The following is a 24746-nucleotide window of genomic DNA, read 5'->3' as shown; positions in this document are numbered from 1 at the left end:
ATTGTTGCAACGGTTAAATAACATTGCGATGGTTACTGCAAATAAAATTACACATTGTACATTTAATCCCGTATTTCTTATCCTCTTTTCTCAGACAGAGCCAACATCTACTCTGCCTTGGTGTTGATGTAAATGATTTCGACGTAGCGTCTTCAATCTTTTCATCAATCATCTCTACAATTTTTTCCTTTAATTTAAAACGCAAATTTTATATTTTTAATCGTTCTCTTAAAAACGGTTTTATTAGTGAAAATTCTTTGATGTAATTTTGTCGTATTTTTGATTCCTTTAGCAGCGTTGCGGAATGAAAACATGATATTGGAGTTTATTCCTGCCGCATTTAACATTTCATAGAATATCGCCAGAAGCGTGTTCGTCGATTGCATGAATAATTTTTGCAAAGCTGATCAGAAGTGTGAACTTCTCTTTTTTGCGAAAAACTGAGATTTATTTTCTTATTTCTTAAAAGCAATTCTAGAAACGAAAATTGCAACTTCAATTTGATATTCTACTGATATTTAACTGAAATATCTTCTGTCCCCTCCTTCAAGCTGACTTTTTTGTTATGTTTACAGAAAAGCACAGAAGAATTGATCTGTTTTGACAATGTTGTCACCACTGATCGTGTGAATAAATACTTGTTAAATTTCTAGTGCTTACGTTTTTTTAGCAACATTAAAACAAAATTCGCATGGGATGAAATTTCACCCGTGACAGCCTTTAAGGGTTAATAAGGCGCAATCATTCGCCGTTAGCTTTTATATACCAGTTAGCCTGTATTGTGCAATGTCAAATGTTACGCAACGATATCGAGCACGATGTCGAGGACCGCGTAATTCGAATGAATCTGACTGCACACGCGTATACCGACTACTTCCTTCCTCTCTCGATGCACAAACGTGTCGTACACGAACATCGCGCAGTCGTGTGTAAAACGCGCGTTTCGAACTTTATATACTCGCTCTAGAGGGACCTAACACATATGTATATCGCGTACAAGCTCGACAGGATGTCGGGGACAGGATTTCCTCCTTCGAGCGCCACTTTGTCGCGCGAAACACCTGTCGACAGCTCTCGTTGCAATTCGAAAAATAGCTTTTCCGATTAATTCTCGTATTTTTACCAACAAACGGAGAGTCAATTCGAGGAATTCTCGACACTCCAAACAGTGTTTTCTCTGTTTTCAAATATAATAATTTATTTATATCGCAAATTGGACTCTCTCAAATTTATACACTTTATTATTCCGAGACGCTATTCTCTGAAGATTATTCAAAGACTCCTTTTTTCTCCGGAGAGATCCCGAAACTTGCGCGACGAATTTACGACACCAAGTTCATAAATCAGTCATTCGGAGATCCGCACCGAGAAAAAGTTGGCAGTTCTCGAGTCACTGAAATCTCTCTCGAGAATCGACGTATAAATTTTGACAAATTTAATTCTCGCGTTCACGAAAGAAAAATTTCACCTCACTGTTCACTCTAAGTTCGTCGCGAACGATTTTTTTTTTCGAAGGGATTCCCGTATCGCGCGAAGGCGTATCTGCCCTCCGATATTTAATCGGTGCGATCTGCGTGTGCGCGCGTGCGCGCGCGTATCACGAGTTAAGTTACACGGACCGATCGCGTGTGCTCGAGCCGACTGACTGACTGGCTAAGCGCGAGTAGATGATTCGTGCGGTAGGATCGGGGGACGACTTCTGTTGCCCACGCACGACTTCGCCTTTTACGAGTAGGAAATGGACGGGAGTATTAAGAAGTATATGTGCGACCACACAGGTATGTCACGCACGTGAACGCACGCACGAATGATCCGTCCGTGATTCGCGCGTATTTAAAATTCTATAATTCTCGAGAACGGAAGTAGCCGTTGTGACACTAACACAGATCGATTTTTCTTCTGAGAAAAAAACGACAGATAATAAATTATCACGAAATATCATCAATCTTAATTTTATCTCGATTTGACTCTTTATTAGGGCTTCGATAATGTAATCTATTTTCAACATCAGAAATTTATAGTTTATTTAAAAAACGAGGAATTTTGTACGTTACTTTTTTTCGAGATAAATTCCCGTATCAATATTTGACTCATTCGTGAAAAAAAAATATATAAGACGTATAAACTCGTAATTCTATATTTACTGATTTTCACGTAATCGCGCACGAATAACAAGAAATTTTTTCAAAGCAGTTTTATGCGATCAGAGATACGATTTCTTATCTCTCTAAATGCCGAAATAAAACTTTGATATTTTTATTGTTTTTTAAAACACTATCTCGTTGTATTGCGAAATTGTAGTGCCAATAAAATTGCGTGTATTTTCGTGCCGCTGATCGATAAATCATCGAACTCGAAGGTTAAATAATTTTAATTTTTGAACGGTGTATACACGAGGAGCGTGTTTGCGCCGACAACAATGCATTTGGCCCCCCGATAATACGATATCATTGTTTTCGCATGCTCTTAATCTCCCGCGGCGGATATTGTGCAGATCGGGCAACAAGGTCGGTGGAAGATCTCGAGATTACCGAGACATTTATTTCGCTTTTCCTGGCACGGTACCAGCGCGCGCGGTCGGATCGTTAACCGGAAGCGAAGTGAGCCGAAATGAGCACCATCAAGACAAAATTTGTGCTACATGCGACGGAGGCTCGCGTTCGTTTCAACTTTTTCCTCGCGAACAAAGAGCGAACGATTTTTCCACGACAATCCGAAATGCGACCATTCCGGTCTTGCTCAAGTATATTTAAAATGCATCGTGACAAGCGATGGTCTCGATGTTTTCATTCCGACGAAACGAACCATATAAAAAATCAGTCGATATTCGTCTCATTCGTAAGTTTTTTTTGTTTGTTTTTGTTTTTAGAGAGAACGGTAATTGCACGCTTTTGCAAGAGAACGTACGGAGAAGTTGCTCGACGGCGGTTAAATTCGATATTATACCGTTAAAATAAATTGAAGACGATCGTACACGTCATCTCTCGACGGCTTCTCGATAGGACACTTCCTATATATCAGACTCGAGCTCTGGCAAATGGTCGAGGACAAAAAAATAACAATTATTAATTCGTATTAGCCGCGCGCAGCAAAGGGGCGAGTCGGCGACGTGGCTGACAATGAGTTCAGTTCGCTTGGCCCCAATCGACGGTCGGCGGTGACGCCATCGATATAAAGTTGCACGCGTGTGTTGACTCCTAACTGTATCTCTCGCACGAAAGTACAGAACGGTACATATGTGTGTATATACGTATATACACACAAACAGGGTGTCCCAGAATGATCGTCGTCATTTCTCTCAGCTACTAAGCAGGAGACGAGACGATGCGCTCTCAAAAGTTAATAGTCATTGAATTATTGACTTGAGATTTAACGATTGCATGAACAAATTGACTCAATGAGCGCAAGTAACATAAAAGATTATTTCTGAATTAAATAAATAAATTGCGCTTTTTAGTGAATTTTAAAATTATATGAGATTTTGCATTATTAACGTATATATTAGAAAATAACGGCTATAGAGTAAAGATGCCTATTATGATATAGTCGCCTAATACGAGATAGCGAGCTATTTGATATAAATGGCTACAAATTCATAACTGCGTATTTTTAATACATTACTTACACAAAAACGTCAAATGTTTTAAACAATTAAAGAATCTTTTTTATGGCTCCGAAGTTTTCAAACTAATAAATATATATTCGGTCATGATCCTATATGAATTTTAGAATTGTTATTACAATTCGAATTTCACGTGTAAAAATTTACACGTGAACACGTATATATGTATATACATATATACACGTATAATTTCCGCACAACACCTAGCGAACGGCTCTCATGACCGAATATATATTTATTAGTCAAATGTTTTGTTAGTGTCGCTCACTGCCGAAAGTGACGTGATGTCTGCGAAGGAGTTATCGCTTACGCGCAGAGAAAAAAAATAATCATTATAACTTTAAGATATGCATTTAACACTTTTATGTCATAGGATTTACTGTCATTTCAATTCACTCAAATGTACACATGCACTATAAGTGATTTATCATGTAGTTTTGTCAATTTATTGCACATTTTGTCGGTATAAACTTAAACTTTCTACAATTTTATATTCCCTAATATGAGACACGCAGCCATTCTTAATATTAGGAAATGTCAAGTCTTTTATTCTGTCAAGTATTTATTTGTGATGTATTAGTAAGTTTTTAGTAATCATATTTTCAGATGGAGGCAAAGAAGAAACAATCGTGATCTCACAGTCAATTAGAGGCTGTTAAAGCAGTAAGAAGCAAAGAATGTTCAAAAATATCTAAACAAAAGCATACTATTAAGCGATATGTTAAGAATGCGAATGAGTGATTCTGCTGCTAAGATTCTTATAAGAAAGAAACTTCTTGTATCTCATATTAGGAATCCTTTTTTTGAATCAGTTAAATTGGCACTTTTGATTAAAAAATTCACATAAAACAAAGTGTAGTTATTATCGATTGCTAACTTTTGACAACAAAACTTGAATATATTTCCCATAAGTCTAACATAAAACTAAGAGTTGAGTTTACATATTTAATAAATTACAAGTCTTTAAAAAAAGGTATCTCATAATAGGCACCTTTACCCTAATATACTTAGCTAATCAACGGTCGCAAAACGGCAGTTGCAATTTTTGCTAGACTTTAATTACAATGGTTGAATAATTGCATAATAACAACAATCCTTCGTGGGCTGATTTTCAAAACAACCTACTTGTTGGACTGGGTCTGTGAGACCCACACGACTTTAAAATCAAACATCTCCGCAAAAATCAATTTTTTTAAAGTTTTTTTAAATCGTAAGTTTGAACAATTCTACGTCGATAAGAAGAACAAATTGAAAAATATCTCTAGTAGGTTCGAAGATACAAGCGTTTAAAAAAAAAACTAGTTTTAACTAGAGACACCGGTTTGAAATTTCTGAGTGAGTCTAGGTAACTTGTGTCACTAAAGCTCGCACAAAAGAAAAAATTATTAGGAATATGAATAAATATTAAATATGAGAAAAACAAATTTAAAATACTATTACATTAAACAAGAGAATAAAATTAAAAAAATAATAGTTTAATTATTCCAAATTTTTATTTTTTTAATTTATGATGCATTAATTTATTCTATTTTCTCGTTTTGTAAAGAAATTCCTTATTTTTAATGTTTAATATTTATTATCAGCGGTACAACAGCCCTAAGTGGACTAAAGTCTCCGGAAGCCTAGTCTTCTACTTAATTGAGTGCAAGAATGGACCTACGATTTTTAGGTGAGCTTCGAACCATCATAATAGCGTATATTATTCCGAAGCTTATCTTCCAGACTCGCAACAATACAAATATAAGTTTTACGGGGCCTAGCGTCCACAACCTTAAACTTGGAGGGTTACTTTTTTCTTAGAGACCCGATTCATTTCGCATTTTAGTCGGTAATTTCGATTGAGAAAGATCGGCCCGGAAAAATCTGAAGATGTGGATTCGAACTCGGGACCTCTCACTTTGCAGACTCCGCACTCAGACCGCGAGACTATTGAGCCGGTCATTTAATATTTATTCCTATTCCTAATATTTTGGCTATTGTGCGCAGGGCCTAAGGAATAATAATAATTGTAATAATAAATTTAATAATTATTCTTTCAAAAAACTTTATAAGTGCAACATAAAACTAATGAACTCACAGAAGAGGGAGAAGGCCACAATTCCGGAACGTTCTATTAGTATACGTTCTATTATATACTAATACGCATACGAACGATATCTACGTACAGATCAGACGTATTGCAGAACGTGCGTGTAGAATAAGAATTCGTGGGTGTTGTGTGCGTACGTCGTTATAAACAACAAGAGAGATAGTCGGCTTTCGTGCGTGCTTTAGCATACATATGCAATACGGAGAAGGAGAACTACGACCAATGACACAAATAAATGTCGATTATTCTCGTTATCTTCCGACCGAGCCAAGACAATGCGACAAAACGAAACGCGTGACTTATTCTTCGCGCGCGACGATGCATCGAGTGAAAATTCTTCTCGTCGAGAGTATTGAAAATCTCAAATCTAAAATATTTATATTGATGCATTATTTTGTCACAAAATATGTAAAATTTTTATTTTGCACTTTAGACTGAAGAATTGAATTTACGTCTGTACAAATTTTGAGAAAATAAACGAGAACTAACTACTATTACTTTCAACTTCTCCTGCCTTTCTTCAGCGAGACCTGTCACGAGTCAGCTGTAATGAGATCGACAGAGAGAGAGAGAGAGAGAGAGAGAGAGAACTGAGTTAGCTGCGCGCTTCGCGCTAAGTGACTCGTTACACTTGCAACTTTGTGACTAATAAACTTATAAATAGCCGCCGTGAAATGGAAAGTAGTAGCGCCGTTAACACACTTCTCCAGTCTAATGTATTACGAACCTCTTCTCGTGATTTCGCGAGACGGAAGTCTGAAACTGGAATTGATTGATTCCTCCTTTATTAATCCTCCGTAATCGATAAAGTTGTAAGTGACTTTCGTCCAGTTGTTACATCGCAATTAAATACACGCGCGCGTGTAATTATCGGTGTGTAATAATGCAGGAATAAAATTTTTACCTGAGATATTGAAGAGAGGAGACGATTCGTGAGGAGCACTTTTATCGTTCTAGAGTTGCAATAATACGCGGCGGTCGGCGTCACTAGCGGACGATAATTAGACGATCACGTCAGCCGTTTTTAATCGTCGTTAACCGCGCCGGTAAAATTGGAGCGGCTAATCGGTAACTCAACTCCTCGCTCTCTTCGACACCCACGTAATATCCTTGCGCGACGTGAAAACGAGGCGTCGTCTCCGACGACACACACGGGCGTCACGACGGCGCGCGGCGAAACAATATCCGCGCTCTCAATGGCAAGCCACGCTTGTCCGATCATGTACGCCACGGCCGCGCGCGTACACGTTGTCAGGGTCTGTCTCTCACGCCTATATAGGCGAACCAGATCCGTACAACTAAGGACTCGCGCATTTTTCACGAAGAACTAAGATGTGAGTCGACGTGAAAACGCCGACAATATTACTGCTTTTTACTTTGAATTTTTATTGCGACAAAAATGAAAAGCAAAAATAAACGGTCGATTTATTTCTTTGAATTTTTGGGATCTGAAATTTTCATTTCTAAAAGTGTATTTTTTTTTTCAAACTATTTGATTGAAAAAATGTATGCGTATGCAATAACAATGCTGGTAAACACTGGATCAGGAGAAAATCTCGCGGAAAAGAAACACTTGCGGAATAAAAATATTCTGTGGTTTTGAAAAAACACGATGCAAGCTCGCGGATATTTAAGCAAAACAGAAAGAGAGAGTGAGAGAATGGGATATACATCGAAGTTATGTTGTTTGTTCTGTTCGGGCCGATGCATAAAATAACAAAAGTTTACGGTCGATGAAGAACGCAAACGCGAGACGTGATCGATGAAATAAATCGCCGTTGCGAAACTTACGTCGCGCATTTGCGAAAAAACGTGACCCGATCGAATCTGCGGAAAAATAAACCGCCGCTCTCCTTTGACAAGATAAGATAAAATCACGTGCCGCTCCCGCTCGCGTTATCTCGCCGCATTGAATGTGCGAAAAACACGTGAAGAAACGGCCGGCTTACGCGCTCGACGAGATGTACAAAATGCTAAGTGAAAGTAGGTATATACATTTTTGTTTTTAGAGTCGATTGTCATGTAAATGCGCATCAATGTTTTCGTAAAAAAACTCTATCTCGCGAAGTTTATGAGTGTTGACAATCTTTATCAGAAAAGAGTTGTATTATGTCTGTTTTTTGTTCAAAGCCAATGTTTCTATCGCGTCTGAAACATTTTGAACAACGAAACAAAGAAATAAAACTACCAGATTTTGGCCCCAGCGATGGAAGCTTTTTTATACATGTTTTTTTTTAATATTTTTGGATGTGCTGAATATATTTTTTATAAGTTTGACATAAAACTAAGACTGAAAATTACATATTTAATAAATTACAAGCCTTTAAAAAAAGATATTTCATAATAGGCATCTTTACTCTACAATATGTGTGTACACATGATAATATTTTTGTGTTTTTATAATGATGAAGAAAATAAGAGAAGCTCGTGTAGAAATTTTATCAAATGTGTTAACTAAATTTTACGTAAAATACGTTTTTTTGCTAGTTAAAGAAGTATGGGTAAAACTACCGGATTTTTGCCCCAGCAATGGAACCTTTTTTATGCATGTTTTTTTTTGTTTTTGGATGTGCTGAATTCAGAAAGCAAAAATTCAGATAGCAAAATTAAAAAGGTGCTCCGATGGGAAAGTATTGAAAATCGCATTTAAAGTAGTCCCGCTCTTAGCCTGATCCAAGATCAACGACGTGTATATAACTAGTTCCATGTATGTGTGTGTGTGTTGGAGTGTGTGCGTGCGTGCGCGCGCGCGCGCGCGTGATTTAGCGGAATATCAGAAGCTGTGTGTGTATGTCTCTGTTGTGACACACACACACACACACACGACAGTTATACACATGTCGTTGATCAGGCTAAGAGCGGGATTACTTTAAATGCGATTTTCAATACTTTCCCATCGGAGCACCTTTTTAATTTTGGTTTTTCTAAATTCAGTACCTACATCCAAAAACATAAACAAACATGCATAGAAAAGGTTCCATCGCTCGGGCCAAAATCCGGTAGTTTTACCCATACTTCTTTAACTAGCAAAAAAACGTATTTTACGTAAAATTTAGTTAACACATTTGATAAAATTTCTACGCGAGCTTCTCTTATTTTCTTCATCATTATAAAAACACAAAAATATTATCATGTGTACACACATATTGTAGGGTAAAGATGCCTATTATGAAATATCTTTTTTTTAAAGGCTTGTAATTTATTAAATATGTAATTTTCAGTCTTAATTTTATGTCAAACTTATGGGAAATATATTCAAGTGTTATCGCCAAAAGTTAGCAATCGATAATAGCTATACTTTGTTGTATGTGAATTTTTTTATTAAACAAAGTGCCGATTTTGTTGATTCAAAAAAAAATTCCTAATATGAGACACAAAAAGTTTCTTTCCTATAGGAATCTTAGCAACAACACAACTATCGTTATTCTTAACATATCGCTCAATAGTATGCTTTAGGACATTAAATTGTTTAAATGCTTTTGAATATCTCATTTCTTTAGTTTTCACTGCCTTAACAGTCTCTAATTGATTGTGAAATCATGATTGTCTCTTCTTTGCCTCCATTTAAAAATATGATTATTAAAACTAAAAATAAAGAACTTGACAAAACAAAGAACTTTATACTTGACAGTTCCTAATATAAAGTACTTTATATTAACTTTTAGGCCACCGCAAAAGTCCCTTTTGGGGCTTCATACAAATCTTGAGATTTCACATAACGTGTATGTTATCATTATACACGAATTTTTGAGAAAAAAATACACTATTTTAATAGACTATTTTAATAGAAAAATGCCGGCGGTCTAAAGGTTAAGGGCGGCTGTGTGTCTCATATTAGGGAATTAAAAATTGTAGAAAGTTTAAGTTTATACCAACAAAGTATGTAATAAATTGACAAAACTACATGATAAATTACTTATAGTACATGTGTACATTTGTGTGAATTGATATGATGTGTGAAGCCTATAACATAAAAGTGTTCAATACATTTTTAAAGCTATACTGATTATTCTTTTTCTCTGCGTGTACGCGATAACTCCTTCGCAGACATTATGTCACCTTCGACAGTGAACAATACTAACAAAAAGTTTGATGTTTTTGTGTAAGTGATGTGTTAAAAATACGCCGTTATGAATTTATAGCCGTTTACGTAAAATAGCTCGCTATCTTGTACAGTCAAACCTCGATAACTCGAATCTCAAGGAAAAAGCTAAAATCTTCGAGTTGTAGAGGTTTCGACTTATCGAAGTTCTTTTTTCTTTTCCGCGGAGCGGAAGAGAATGAACAAAATTTTCGTCTTTAGAGGTTTTCGAGTTATAGAAGTTCGAGTTATCGAGATTTGACTGTATTAGGCGACTGTCTCATAATAGGGGAACCTTTACCCTGTATCTACATGTGCAAGATGTCCTACATTTTCCACGATTATATTTTCTTCTTACCCACGGATTCTTTAAGAAATTTAGAGCAATTTAGCTCTGATTCCTCTCTTTTCCAATCCGATTATCCTCGCATATTTCAGTACACCGTAATTAAAAGATACAAATATGCTCGTACAAATACAAACGCGCGTTTTTCTTTTGCTTCCTGCTTAATAACATTCTTTTGCTCTCCCCTCACAACATTTCTCGGGAATTTAGCCGCACTTTATAAATAACGTTTTTATCACTCCCGATGTGTTGCGCGAGAAAGTCTCGTGTGTTTCTGCTATCCGCGGTCGTAAATTCACGGGACGCGCAGTTACACGTCGTTTTTTTTATTTTCGTAAATTGCAACGCGATAACAAGGACGGATTAGAAGCCGCGGCTCGTCGATGTACCACGGCTAACGAACGAGAGAGGCGCCTTAAGATTAAGCGCCGTACTTAAGAACTGCTAAGAACGGACCCATTACATAGGAAGGTGCTAAATGTGGTTCCGCCGAAGTGGTTCTGGCCTGCGCGTACACCACTCGTTCTCTCTCTCTCTCTTTCTCTCGCTCTTACTCCGTGCAACACTCGTACAAAGTTTATGACGCGGGCGGGTTATTGCCGCCCACAATGACGAATGTGTACAGCTATGGCGCATTTATCCTCTTCTCTCTCTCTCTCAAAAGTCGACGAACTCTCTCCGGGTCTCGAGAGAGGTCAGCCTCTCGAACTACGAAACTGACGAAAACCAAAGTAATGACGGTACACAGCGATGTAATTACGCTAAGTGCGACCGTTATAACCGCACGAACCGTACGGCTGCGGCTTAATATTAATTATTCACCGAAATCGAAATTCCCGCGATGGGAATTTTGCGCGTTCACATGAAAACAAGAGGAAAACATCATAAAAACATCATTTCAAGTAGTGAAAAATATAAAATGTATGTAAAAGAAGGTTATTGTCAGATGAAATTGGAAAATAATGTCCAGATTGACGTTCGTGAAATATATATATCTCTTTCAAAAGCTAATGACGCCGTAAAATGAGATGATTAATGGTCGCGAATAAGGCCACAAATAGCAATTAATTGATGCCAATAGCTGCATCCATGTAAATTGTGTGGCGAAAAGGAGGATGTTGCGCGGCTTCTGCGGTGTATGCAGCGCCGAAAGTAAACAGTCGAATCATTGACACGTTAATCACCGTTGTCCAAATTAGTTGTCAAGAATTAAAAAGAATATCCTAAAAAAATTTGAATTTGAGATGATAATAAGATTTTATTTATCAATTTTTATTCGCACATGTTTTCATTTTGCGACATTCTTAAAGAGATAAAAGTGCGAGATGCGCATCTTGCGAATATTAGAAACTGACCGATCTCGCGCGAGATACGCCGCGAGCACTTTTACTGCGCGCGAGTTGCACTGCGCAAGTCGTGTAATAACAATAATCCCGGCAACGTACACACATGTGCGGAGAACACGTTTGTGGAAATAAGTATGATAGCGGGTCGAGATTGTCGACCCGATGACCCACTTTTGGCAAAGCCAGGACACGCACCAGCATCCCGGTTAGCGTGCGCGCTGTGCTGGTCCTGCGGAGAGTCAAAGTTGGCGTTATGCTGAATGACGAAGTCGTTCCAAACGAGACGAGAAAATTTGATCTGTTTTTTATCGCTCTAATAAACTTGACGCCCTAAGTATCTTGAAGTCACTGTCTCCTTGACCGAGATAATGATATACTATGACGCGAAAAGTTACACCGCGTCGACATATTATAGTGTCTCTCATAACGTATATTTACCTTCGTACGCGCATATCTCCCGACAAAGATCATCGAGTTAATATTTCATCGCGAAAATATTTCGGAAAGATATTTTGAAGTTGCAGTTTATTAGAAGAAAAGAAAAAGAGAAACGCTTTCCAAAGTATTGAATGATTAATAGTCTCTTATATTATCTTATCTCGACATGAAAATTAAACGATTAATCTTGTTGCAGAAATTTTTATTTATATTTTTCCATTTTGTAAAACAAAACTGAAGAAAATGTGTTTTGCAAAACTTTTAGCATAACAAATAAGATCACGAAAGAAAAATCTTCTCTTCGGGAAATTTCGAGAGTAACTTCGGATTCTCGTAAAATGCACGTAAACCTACTAAAAGCGGAATTTTGTGTAAAATCCGCTCCAAGAGATAACAATGCTAAAAAATCGACGAGATAGTTTGCGATCGAGAAAAAGAGGTCCGTAATAGCGCAAAATTGTAGTGATAATGAGAGGAAGAAAAGCGATTTAACCCAGTTCGATGGGATACAAAACACACATCTCGAGGCGGAGACAAAAATACGATTTGCAATTTTTTTGATATCGAATCGGATATAGTTACAACCAGAATAATGCAGTGTGTTAACCTCGTTGAACGGAGTCGCAGAAGTAGTTCAACAAGGGGTCACGCGTACTTATAACTGTGTCTCGCTATAGTGGAATTAAAGCAAGTATATAAATAAGGTGAAACCAGACAATGGGATTATAGCGCGTAACGTTTTCCACGAGATAGTCTGAGAACAATTCGCACTCGAATTTTTTTAACTCAAATCCCGATTTTATTATCGCACAAAAGTCGAACGTAGACCTTGCGTTCAAACATTACAGTTACATATTGTATTTATTCGATATTACGCTTTGAAACCACGGTAATGTGCGTTTGACCGAGTTGGTCTAGAATAAGAGAGTGCGAAAATGTTTTTTTCGTTTGCTCCGACCTCGCTCGAGCGCGAAAAATCGGAACGGCGCGCGCGCACGCGCGAACCGATAATATTCTCTAAAAATGCACGCTGATATATGCTGATATGTGCGGCATGCCCATGAATAAAATATGTTCCGATAAAGTTCGACATCAAAAGAAATTAAGATTCAGCTTGAACCAGAATTTGTAAGGCAATTCCTGCTGATATATATTTCTAAGGTCAGCAGAAAAAAAACTGGTATCACCCACGTAAATTATGTTGAAGACATGAAAAAATAATCTAGATAGGTTTTACTGTGAATGTTTAATGTACGTACACATCGAGTTTCAGCATTACTAAAACCATTTATAGACCAATAAAACACACTTTTGTGCAGATGTAACATAGCGATATGTTACTGCCGCTGACCGATCGAAATATTCTATACAATATTTTCCTCAAACTCGATTGCGAATAATCGTTACATGTACGGATTGATTCCCGAAAATATATCGAAAAAGCCGCTTTGACCGGACAAACGGACGAACGTGAGGCAAACACGGAGAATAATCTCGCGGTGATTGATTGCGAGCACATAGATACAGAGGATAGGTATCGATCGCCATTCAAGTTTGGCACCGTAATGGAAAAGCGAATTGAAACGTAGTTTTCATTATCGACGTCGACGTATCCGTCCGGAGTGAATTCGATATGCCGGTTAGTAACGTCATATCGTGATATCGAAATCGAATACATACGTGTGCAACTTCACCGGGCCTCTCCTGTAATCTTTCACCGAACACATCGCGGAAAGGCAGGTCGACCGGGCCAATAATATACCCATCGCGCGAAATACTGACAGAGAAGAAGAAAAAAAAAAGAAGACATGCGGAATTTCTAATAGAGTCCGATTTCATGTTCGCGTCATTTTCATCGCTCGAGGGTTGAGCGATAGGATAAATAGTACGTTTCAGTAAAAAACAAAAAAAAAACAAAAAAAACTGATAAAAATTAAAGAGAAATTGAGCCAGTTGCATAAGCCTGTAATATCACTCGATTTCATGAAGATAACACTTTTTTTATCTCTTCGGATCTTTGTCTAAATATTATAACAAATTAACTCTAAACTCATTCTTGAAAATGAGAAAATCTTATTAACTATTTAATAAAAGAGTTTCTAAAAATTAAAAATATATATCAAAACTAATGTTATTTTCTTAATATAGAATGTTGAATGCAGTCTCCTGTTGGAGTTGCTATGACGAGAGGCAATGAAATCAAAAATTAATCTCCGTTTTATTTACAGTTTATTATTTAGTTTAACCAAGTTTTATGTTTACATAAACAGGGGTACGATAGAGAGGAGAAAGAAGTAAGTCACATAGGACTTGTGATGCACAGCGGCAGCTATATTAGTCAGTTAGAGAGGAGAGTTTAAAAAGTAAAGATATACCTTCCGTACGCATATACTTAATTAAAGAATACATTGAGTACATAAAAAAATTGATAATTTATACGTCCTTTTTACCCATAATCCCAATAAGTCCCATAAATTTTTAGAGTTTTTGCAACGTTTTAACCAATAAAAAACTCGCGTCAAACATAAATGTCCTGGATACATACCTAGAAAAAAAAACGTTCAAGATAAGAATTAATTTCTTTTCGATTTAAATGGGTAAGTAAAAAAATGCACAGAAAAAAGAACAATGTAAAGATCAATGTATGTCAATGTTGCGCGCCGACGTAATAAGCCACATTGATCTTGCGTAAGTCTATGTAGTTTTCAACGTTTCATTTATAAGTCACAAATTTCGACACGCGATTATTCGAGCGTTAAATGAAATTACGCGCGCGCGCGCGCCGTGAAATCATTAACTCGGTCATATACCAACCAATTCGCAAATGTAATCGCGAATGTCTACTACTTTAAATGTAAGCGAGAGAAAATGAGAGAAAGGAAGACCGAGAAGCTGGGAAAAAGAAATGTTCACGTCTTATGTTATTATCGTGGTTACCGTTAATAACGTTACTGGTCTTACCGGCGCGCGCACCAGTCTCACCTTCATTATATCCCTGACCCTCGTTAAAAACCGCACGTTCAAGAAGCGATGACACTTGACGCCGTCTCAATCCTTCGCAATTCTTGGGAGAAGAGCAAACGAGAACGTTCGACTTCAAATATATAAATATACATTTCTAAATATAAATATACATTTTATTAAAATTCTCAAGACGTTTCCAAGTCTTGCAAATAACAATTGCCGACGGGAACAGATGTAAGCGCGAGCGCTGATAATTTGTGCAAAAATATTCGTAACGGAACGATTAAAAACAAACTGTCAAGGATCGTTGTCACAATGTCCTGATCCATGATCGCGCATGTCCTACGTGTCACGCGCGTCGTGTTGCCACCATTGCGCAAGTGTGTTCGCGCGCGTTGCGCAACCGTAGAGAGCGCTTTTGCGCGCCGTCGCGAGCGAACAAAGTAGGACGGGATAGCCCCGTTAACCCATAACCGTATCGTTAATCTCACTGGGAGGCTAATAAAGTCGGAAAATATATATCGTTTCTTTACGCGGAAACCAGTAATGACACAACCGCCTCCGACAATGAAAATGGATACAAGCGGTTTCGTTATATTAGCGGTTGTCGACAAAATTTTACCTCCATTATAATTTACGCTGTACTATATTTCATTTCAAATAATAAAGCTCGTTAAAAATGATATACTCTGCTTTTTCACTAAGTATACGCAACGAATTCAAAACGGCATACTGTTACACACAACTACAGCACAATATCATTGCACGTGTGAGTGTGTGTTTGAACTTTGATAATTTTTTAATAAAACGGAGTTATGCGAGAGTATAATCGGTTATACGTCCGCGCAGACATCGAGATCGTTCTAGAATTTCAAAAGTGTCGTCATTAGGATCGTCGGCGCTATCGACGAACAATCGCGTTGTTCCTATATCGCAAAATCGATATAGAAACGGTATAGACGAGAACTCGTTCCCGAAGAAAACTCGTTATATTCTCGAGTATATGGAACTGTTCGCGCGTCGCCTTGACCCAAAACTCCGTCGCAACGCGTATTAGACGTCCGCGTTTTAACGCGCGCGCGCGCTGTGTGTTTCGTATACATATGTATCGCCGTTCACCTAATCCGTAATTTCGTCACGCATAGCGCGCTTCGGATACCGGTTCTCGTTGTTACTTTCTCGAATGTCGCCATAGAGACGCCGAAATCGTGACACGCGGTGTCGCGCGAGTCGGAATAACAATCATCTCGCGCGCGTAATACGTGTCAGTATTTTCTTCCGCATCGAGATTGATCCATTGTAACCATTAGAGAGTCACATTAGATTCATGTATATAATTCAGATAAATTTTCTTCGAGTCATTCGAATTAAGATAAGGATGAACAGCCAGCGCGTAAATATAAGGCCGAAAAAAATAGATCCGCGATCGCAATAAAATCGAGATATTGTGCTCGGTCATATTTCTGAATGATTCCGAACAAAAAATAGATAAGAATAATAATTCAAATTTCCATGAGTTACGTTTATCGCACGTCTTGCGTCAGTCAATGCTAAATTGCTTTTCTGAAATTTCCGACAAACACGATAAGATATAGAACATGTTAATCACGCCGATACACTTAAGGCTTTAAAATAGGACTTGTGCGAGATGATTTTCTTACAAATGTGCTAAAATTTTGAATACAAGAATGACCTTAAAACTTTCCCGTTTTGGGGTCCTCAAATTTTAAACCAAGTAATGTGCTAAATGATAGCTTATGATGAGATATTGATCGTAGAAAAATTTTAGATTAAGCCTACTTTTCGTTTCAGAGGTCAAAGTTACTAAGTTGAGTGAGAAAATAATATCGGTATCGTGAGATACGTCACAAACAAATCAAAACTGTCTATCGAAACACTGATTTTGATAGGACAACTTTGCACACTTGTAAAATTATGACAAATAATCGACATATATTTTTTTTATATCAGAAGTGCACTCTAAAAGGTGACAACCTCTCAGATGTGAAAGGAGATTTTCACATTTCAATTAGAATTCATATACATTCTGCGTGATTGAATAGATAAAATAAATATAAAGGGTTTTTAAAGTCGCTGATTAAAAAATCCGGAGCTAGTATTTCACAAATTAAAATGGCGGACATTTACTAACTTTTATAATTATCAATCGATATGCACAAAATGATTATTTATACGTTTAAGATTTCTCTCTCTTTCTCTCTCTCTCGTTGCTTACGAATCTGAATATCGAGGTTGTCACCCTTTAGAGTGCACTTCTGATATAAAAAACATATATATGTCGATTATATGTCATAATTTTACAAGTGTGCAAAGATGTCCCATCAAAAAACAGTAAGTTCTAATAGACAGTTTTGATTTATTTGTAACATATGTTACGATACCGATACTCTTTTCTCACTCAACTTAATAATTTTGACCTCGCGTATCTCCCAAACAAAAAGTAGATTCAATCTAAAATTTTTCTGCGATCAATGTCTCATCTTAAGCTATCATTTAGCACACTATTTAGTTCAAAACTTGAGAACCTCAAAACGAACGAAATTTGATATCTTTTTAGAGTCACTCTTTAAGTGCTCTCTATGTTGTTATGCAATTAGAAACTTATTGACCGTCTAGTTTTTGAGATAATTGTAATTAAAATGTGCAGTTTTAACACGCGATGCATATACACAACTCAAGTTAACGTCATATTTTTAAGTATAATATCCATACAATTCTTAAGATTGTTATAAAAAAAAGTATAATACAGAACAAAAATATATGAATATTATAAAAAAGTTGTACAATTGTTGACCGTTTAGTTTCAAAAATGTAGTTAAACAAAATATGTGAGTTTTCTCTTTAATACATTGCTCTTTATGTTTTAATTAAAAAGTCATTTTCACTGTTTATTGCATAAATATACAGCGTCAAAGTTTTAAGTTAACGCAACGGTGCCAAATTTTTATTATTTTAGTATATGTATATCATGTACAAAAATCTTAATGATACAGATTATTTGGTTATATCTGCAATCAAAAGTTTATTCCAGTAATCCAATATATGTATATGATTGATCATTTTGAATTATTATTGAACATTAAGTTGATGTTTTATCAATAAGATGTTAATATATTAAATTTCAAAGTTTATATGAAATATATTATAAATACGTATTGTAACTTTCTTTTTAATAATACGACTCTAACTTTTGGATGGGACTGTCGCGAAAGTATTACCTTAAAACTTCTTATGTAAATCGACATAAAAACGATATACATATAAAAATTCATTAAGAAATTACACTCTTATTTTTTCGCTCGATAATTATTTCATTAGTCGTAAGTGCTTGTGATCAGCAATTATTATTTTTTTCCACCAGCTACATTTACATTTGTCAAAGTGAGCATTTTAAATAGAAGCGTCACACCCAGTGCTTCTTCTATCTTGTACATATCAGCGCGTCTCGAAGTGAATGCAAAATCGCGTGATTAGGAACTGCGAGTTTGTACTTTTCTAGGAAATTTTTTAACATCGCGCGCGAAAATATCTCGTCTCTCTCGGAGGATACCGATACTTTTATTTATTCAACAGACGAGAGAAATACATACAACTCGCTTCCCTAGCAAAACATCTTTCCAGCGTCGGACGCTGACAGAAAAAGTGGAAAAACTACGAATCGGTTCGAAGCGGTTAAGAGCCGATCTGGCCTATAATGGTCAACAAACTCGGAAACTTTGCGAAACATGGTTCTATATACATTCTGCATACATTTTACGTTAAACAAATTCAACATTTTAAAGGAAAAATGCCGGCCCTCTACAGATTAAAAAAACAAGATACATGATTATTGCTGCTAAATCGTAAACGTTTATTCGAAATAATATTCATGTGACAATCGAACCAAAACGTTTTGTATAATAGATATTATACGAAATAAAAATATTTCGATTTGCCATAAAAGAAAGAACGTCAAAATATAATTTTTTCACTCGACGGCGTTTTAAACTTCTACGACATGTGCCACGTATCATTACGCGCTCCATATTCTGATGAAACCGATTGCTCTATGTACGGTTTGCGAACGTGCCACGTCCGGGTGATATAAATTGCGCGCGCGATTCGCCAGCAACGAGGAGGAGGCAAACTCCTTCATAAATTCACCGTCGTTCGTCCGATTCCGGAACGAATGGCTTGCGGCGAGAAAATATATTTGAATGGCGGAAGGCGAAAGGAGAAACACATACAGAACCACAACACGAGCGTTAAGGTCGATTGCTTTAAAAATGCGCGCAATTTTAACGCAGTTTGCGAAATACGACGCGTAATAGCCTTGGAAATAATTTGCTACGCACAATTTTTTTTCGCGTTGGAACTTTTATCGCGCGAGAGAAAGGCGATACAGATACAAAAAAAAAAAGAAAATGATCACACTTCTAAAATTGTATTAAAGTGCTAAACTACGTAAACGCAAATATATTCCAGAGATTATAAATCGAGAAAAATATTTAAAAACTGTATTAAATTGTTAATTAAATATTTAATAAAAATCAAACAAAACACTTTGAAGAGTTACATTTATACGCACGTGTATCTTGTCAATGCGCGAGAAATCATTTGCATAGGTCTCTATCAAAGCTCGGAGCTATCTGTTGAGAGCAATTTCAAGTAAGTGATTTTAGACTTGTTACCGAATCAGCTCGTTACTCGGACAGGGTCACCGTCAGAGCTCGATTTCCGTGTGGCATTCTTTTCCGTCGCCGTCTCGACCTCGAGAGAGAATTATATAGAGCTCACAAAACACTCTCACAAAATGCCAGGCTTTCGTAACACATCCGCCTGTACATACAAAATTATCAAAAGCACGTTCAAAAGCACCGTACTTAGAATGACAAATAATCACTACTTAACTTTTAGACCGCCAGCATTTTTTTTATTAAAATAGTGTATTTTTTCTCAAAAATACGTGTATATTAACTAATACTGACGATATGACCGAGTATAAATGTACAGGCTTCTATTAAAAATGAATGTAAAATAAATGGAGAAAAATTTCTCATTTTTGCGCATTATTCAGTATTTATATTTTTTTTATATTTCACGTTCTTATAATTTTTCTTCTCTTGTTGATGAAATTCGAATGGTAGAATCGCGCACGCTATTTGACTCCCATCTGCGCGCGCGCACAGTAAAATAAGCAAAGTATTTTTCAAATAAATCTATGATTAACTAAAAAATATTACTGTTAATTAATTGGTATTTGGCAAATATAAATGAACACGTGTTTACATATACACAAATTATACATATATACAAAAGCGAATACACTTACTATATATTTACTACGTACATATATATTAATTGATATTTTTACGATCAATTGAACATTAGAAATATAGAAATATCAAAGCCCCAAAAGATGCTTTTGTGACGACCTAAAAGTTAAGAACGAATATTTCTGTAAGTATATCAGCGCAATACGATTCTTATTACAATGAGACTTAAATGAAAAGTTAGATACTGTCGAATGTTTAGAATTTAGTTGAATAAATCGTCTATAATTTTCATCGACATCGATCGCCGCTTTATCTCTCTCTCTCTTTTGCTTCTCTCTTGTAAGAGGCAAATAATTAAAAGGATTCTTTCTTAGGCGCGCACTGATCCTTTCTCCGCAGCTTGTCTATAATATTAATGGACCAGTTCCACGTTTCTCTCTTTCTTCCTCTCTCCTCGCTCTCGCGTGACTTGTCTCAACGATACGTCCAGCGTCGTTGGCTCTCTCTCTCTTCGCGAGAAAGGCACGATGTTCACCCTCGAAGCTCTAATTCACTCCCAGTTCCCACGCAAAAAGGAAGTTTCCACTAAAACATTAGGACAGACAGAAGAGAAGGGACGGAAACGTGATAGCCGTTACGCTTTTGTAGTCTCGAAATAATCTCGAAATAGAGAGTGATTCTAAAAATTAAACAAAAAACTTCCTCGGTTTTTCAATACAAATGCAATTAAATATAACAATTAAATAAACATATATAAAAAATGATTGAACGTAATATTCGAATATAAATATGACTTTGTGCAGACACCAAAAATTTACGGAGAAACAACATGTCAGTAAGAAAATACTTTAAAAAATTTAGAAAACTAGCAAACTAAAACTATTTCCAAGATATAAACGGGTCTCGGTTTGAAACGCTCGACTTCCTCCGCGTTCACATGCAAGTAAGATAACTTGCACTCTTTAGTTAAAAGCTGCAAACGAGATAACAGTAATCGCGAACAATTTAAATTGACGCGCTCTTGTTTTTAAGCGATGCACGACATGTCGTTTATCACGACGTTTAACGCGTTGCAACTTAGAATATAGAATTGCAATTCATACTGTATAACGAACGCTGAATGGTAATGGTGTACGTGACAAATTTCCGCAAGTTTTTGAAGTCGACAACCGGAGAGATAGAAAGACAGATGAGAGAGAGAGAGAGAGAGAATACACGTATAAGAGGCAGCAGGTATATAGAAAATAGGCGGCACACAGCTGTTAATTTTCTTTTCGCAATGTTATGACAGCGGGTAATAACACATTGTTGTACGTACCGCCTTCTACACATAGAATCAATTAGCATATAAAGGACCGAGCGGCCTTTATTTTGACTGCCAACGAATTCACGATATAAACGAGTCTCCTCATCAATACGCCATTGTGAATTGTTGACTACACTGTGCGATAAAGAATGCCGTGTTTCACAGAATAGAACGGACAATTATATATGAATTAAAAACCCCTGCCATTAACCAAATCCCACATGTATAGAAGCAAGATGTAGTAATTCATCGATAATAATGTGCGATTGAAAAAACACTTGTCGAGAGTTAATCCGAAAAACAACGTGAAAAAGATTAACAAGCGAGTCAATTTAAAGATTTATATGTTTTGACACTCGACTTCTAAGTAGACTAGAGTGAAAGAGTTTCTCGAAAAATGGTCAAAAGACCGAACTAAGCAAATAGTTTTTTAAAGTTATTCCCGACGTTTTTCATACGCTCTCTTTCGGACGAGCTTATTTGCGATTCGACTTACATTTACACACACACACAGGCAGAGAAGGACACAGGCGGCATCTCGATTGTAGTTGGTCATTGCACTCACCTGAAACCAAATATGCAAAAGTCGAGTTAATAAAGTCCTGACCTCCATGAAACATTAATAAGGCTCGGCTGGACTACCGGCGCGGTAGATCGATCAGAGAGCTCACACAGACGTACCGAACACACACACGTACAGAGAGAAATTGAAAAACGTTATTTTATCGTCGATCTTTCGCTATCACGATGGAGATCCGCGAAATCTACACGAGTATTTTATTTTGCGAGACACACTTCATTTAAGAAGAAAAATAAGCCGCTAATTTAAGTGCGACAAAGGCCGGAACGAGTCGAAATTTAATTAAAGTCTTGCTTTTTAGATCGTTAGAAAGATATAAGGTGGAGATAAGATTATTTGATACCTAGATAACTGAAACTTTGCTCTCTCCTTATCTGATTGTGTAAGTTCATCGATTTTCTTCCAAATAACTTTGACGTTGATATGTATTTCAGGAATTTATATAAGTTTTTACTACGGACTTGTAAGTATTGTATTTCCGACGAAATCGAACGAGGAAACTTGGAAATAGGATAAATAGGTGTATTATGGCCATACAGAAAAGATGGCCATAGACTGTAATTTCACCAATAATTGTTTAATAGTGCATTTTTGTAACCATTCTTAAAGATAATCAGTATGTACAGTAGTTTATGTGCGTACACTATTTAAAATAACAATATTGTGAAAATTATATAATGTTTTTACTTTCGATTGCCTGCAAAGCTTTACGTATGTCCACTAAAAGCTGCTGTAACGTCGAATAAATTACAGTTAAACTGCCGTAAATCAATATTACATACATAATAAAGACACATAAATTATAATGTAACCAATAATTTGTGTGTGTATTTTCATTATTTATTTATAAATACTATGTTATCTTTTCCTCACACTTCGGGAAAGATGGCCCATTTTTTTGAAAAAGTTACATATAATTATATATATTTTTATGACTAGTATAATCTACAATTTAATCATCGAAATAAAAATGTTTTTTTTGCTAATTGTTTTTGTAGTTCACATAAAGTTGCGTTTCATAATTAAAAAAATACTGTGCATGAAAACATTAACAACAATATGTAATAATCTTTTACGTACAATAAATATATTGTATTTAACGTATAATTACTAAATGTATAATTAAATTACATAATTATAAGTTTTACTTATATCTATATACTCTCTTTTACAAAAAAACATGTATGGCCATCTTTCCCTTAAAAGTTGGGTAAGATGGCCAATGCATACATTTTAATATTTTATATAATATTAAATTTCTGTTAAGTGTTTTCTCTTTAATTTCGATAGTTATTATTACTTTAAGCTTCAATAAAGTAAAATAAAAAAACGATATTAAAAAATAACAAAAATAAAGGTCTGTTTTTTGCATTTAAAGAAAACTGTAGCCATCTTACCCGGGTTTACCCTAGTTCGAGTTTGTCTCGCACACTCGAAGAGATTCCGAAATTACCAGGATTTATCGCGCGCGTCGCGTTGAATAACAGAATCGGCGCGGCGTTACATCTTCGTCTTGTGCAAACCCATTCGCGCTGTAATTGCACAATGCAACTCCGCGTAATGAGCAGTTTTGTTATTATTTAGTCGCTCGGAAATCTCCCAAGTCGCGGCAGTGTATTACGTTTTCTCACACGATTTCATTTGACGGCGCGCGAGAGACGTTATTAGCATATTACTGCATTACAGCTGAGACGAGTGAGACGAAGGCCGGGGTTAAATATCGAGTGGGTGGACAGGCGCGCAAACGCGAGCGAACGCTCATTGTTACGAACGCTATATCGCGAAAATTACGAGTACGGCCACACGGCCGATACACGCCCATGTTCGTGTCCAGTTGCGCTCGCTCGAGCGGAACCGAGAGCCTCGGCTCTCTCAATAATCGTTGCTTGCTTTGCCGCCGATATCGCCCCCACCGGGCTGCATTGGCTCTAATGCCGGATTGTTTTGTTTGTGCAACGATAGCAAATCGGAGAAATCAACGTTTTTCAGTTTTCGATTATACGAGCGTGCAGCTGTGCAGAAATCGAAATTTATCTCGAGCGACACTTGTCATACTTGTAAATACTTTTTGGATATATTGTTACGACCGCGAACAAAAAGTATCTGATAACCGCGATAATTATATCTGTACTTTTTTTCGATAAGAAAGAAACAAATATATTCATTACTTCTGTAATAAATAAAATAATATCGTACGCGGAGAAACGTCGCCCGTGCGCATCAGAATGTTCTGATGTCGCGCGAAAGCGAATAATCTACCACATGGAACATTTTAATTCGCTGTGCGCTGTGGAATTTCATTATTCCGTGGCAATGGAAAGGTTAAAGGGCGAGTAATGACCTAGTGCTGCGCGGTGAGGAAATATCACGGATTTCCCGAGGTCTTTTGAATAGCGGGACGCTGCGCGAATATGTCGCAATGCAGTTTCCGCTCGTACCGAAAATTAAACATTCCTTTGTATCACAACCGCGCGCGGTTACGAAACTACGGCGTGTCGCGAGTGTGTTATCCTTCTTGCAAGATAGTACACGGTGTACAAGTCGCGCGCGCATCACGCACTACACAATAAGCGAGCGCGTTGTTTTTTCCCGCGGCACGAGTACACACCTAAACGCGCGCGCACGCGAATCACGTGCAATTAACAACCGTTGCGTATTTTTCATATGTCTCGCGCGTGAATTGCGTGCGAATCCATCC

At 36.8% G+C, this 24746-nt stretch overlaps 1 protein-coding gene across 3 annotated transcripts in view; it reads right to left on the bottom strand.

Moving 5' to 3' along the window:
- LOC109857599 (serine/threonine-protein kinase tricorner) overlaps window positions 1-24746 on the bottom strand; it is a 143278-nt gene that overhangs the window by 68188 nt on the left and 50344 nt on the right. Inside the window, exon 2 of one of the 3 annotated variants that reach the window (XM_020434073.1) lies at window positions 21965-22033. The exons of the other annotated variants lie outside the window; for them this stretch is intronic. Coding sequence (XP_020289662.1) covers window positions 21965-21966 — 2 coding nt within the window. The 5' untranslated portion in view covers window positions 21967-22033. The remainder of the gene's footprint in view (window positions 1-21964; window positions 22034-24746) is intronic. 3 annotated transcript variants of the gene reach the window in all.

This window comes from Pseudomyrmex gracilis, unplaced genomic scaffold, assembly GCF_002006095.1.
Source record: "Pseudomyrmex gracilis isolate BER0280 unplaced genomic scaffold, ASM200609v1 scaffold_165, whole genome shotgun sequence".
Lineage (NCBI taxonomy): Eukaryota > Metazoa > Arthropoda > Insecta > Hymenoptera > Formicidae > Pseudomyrmex > Pseudomyrmex gracilis.
This window is presented reverse-complemented; position numbering and strand designations above follow the sequence as displayed.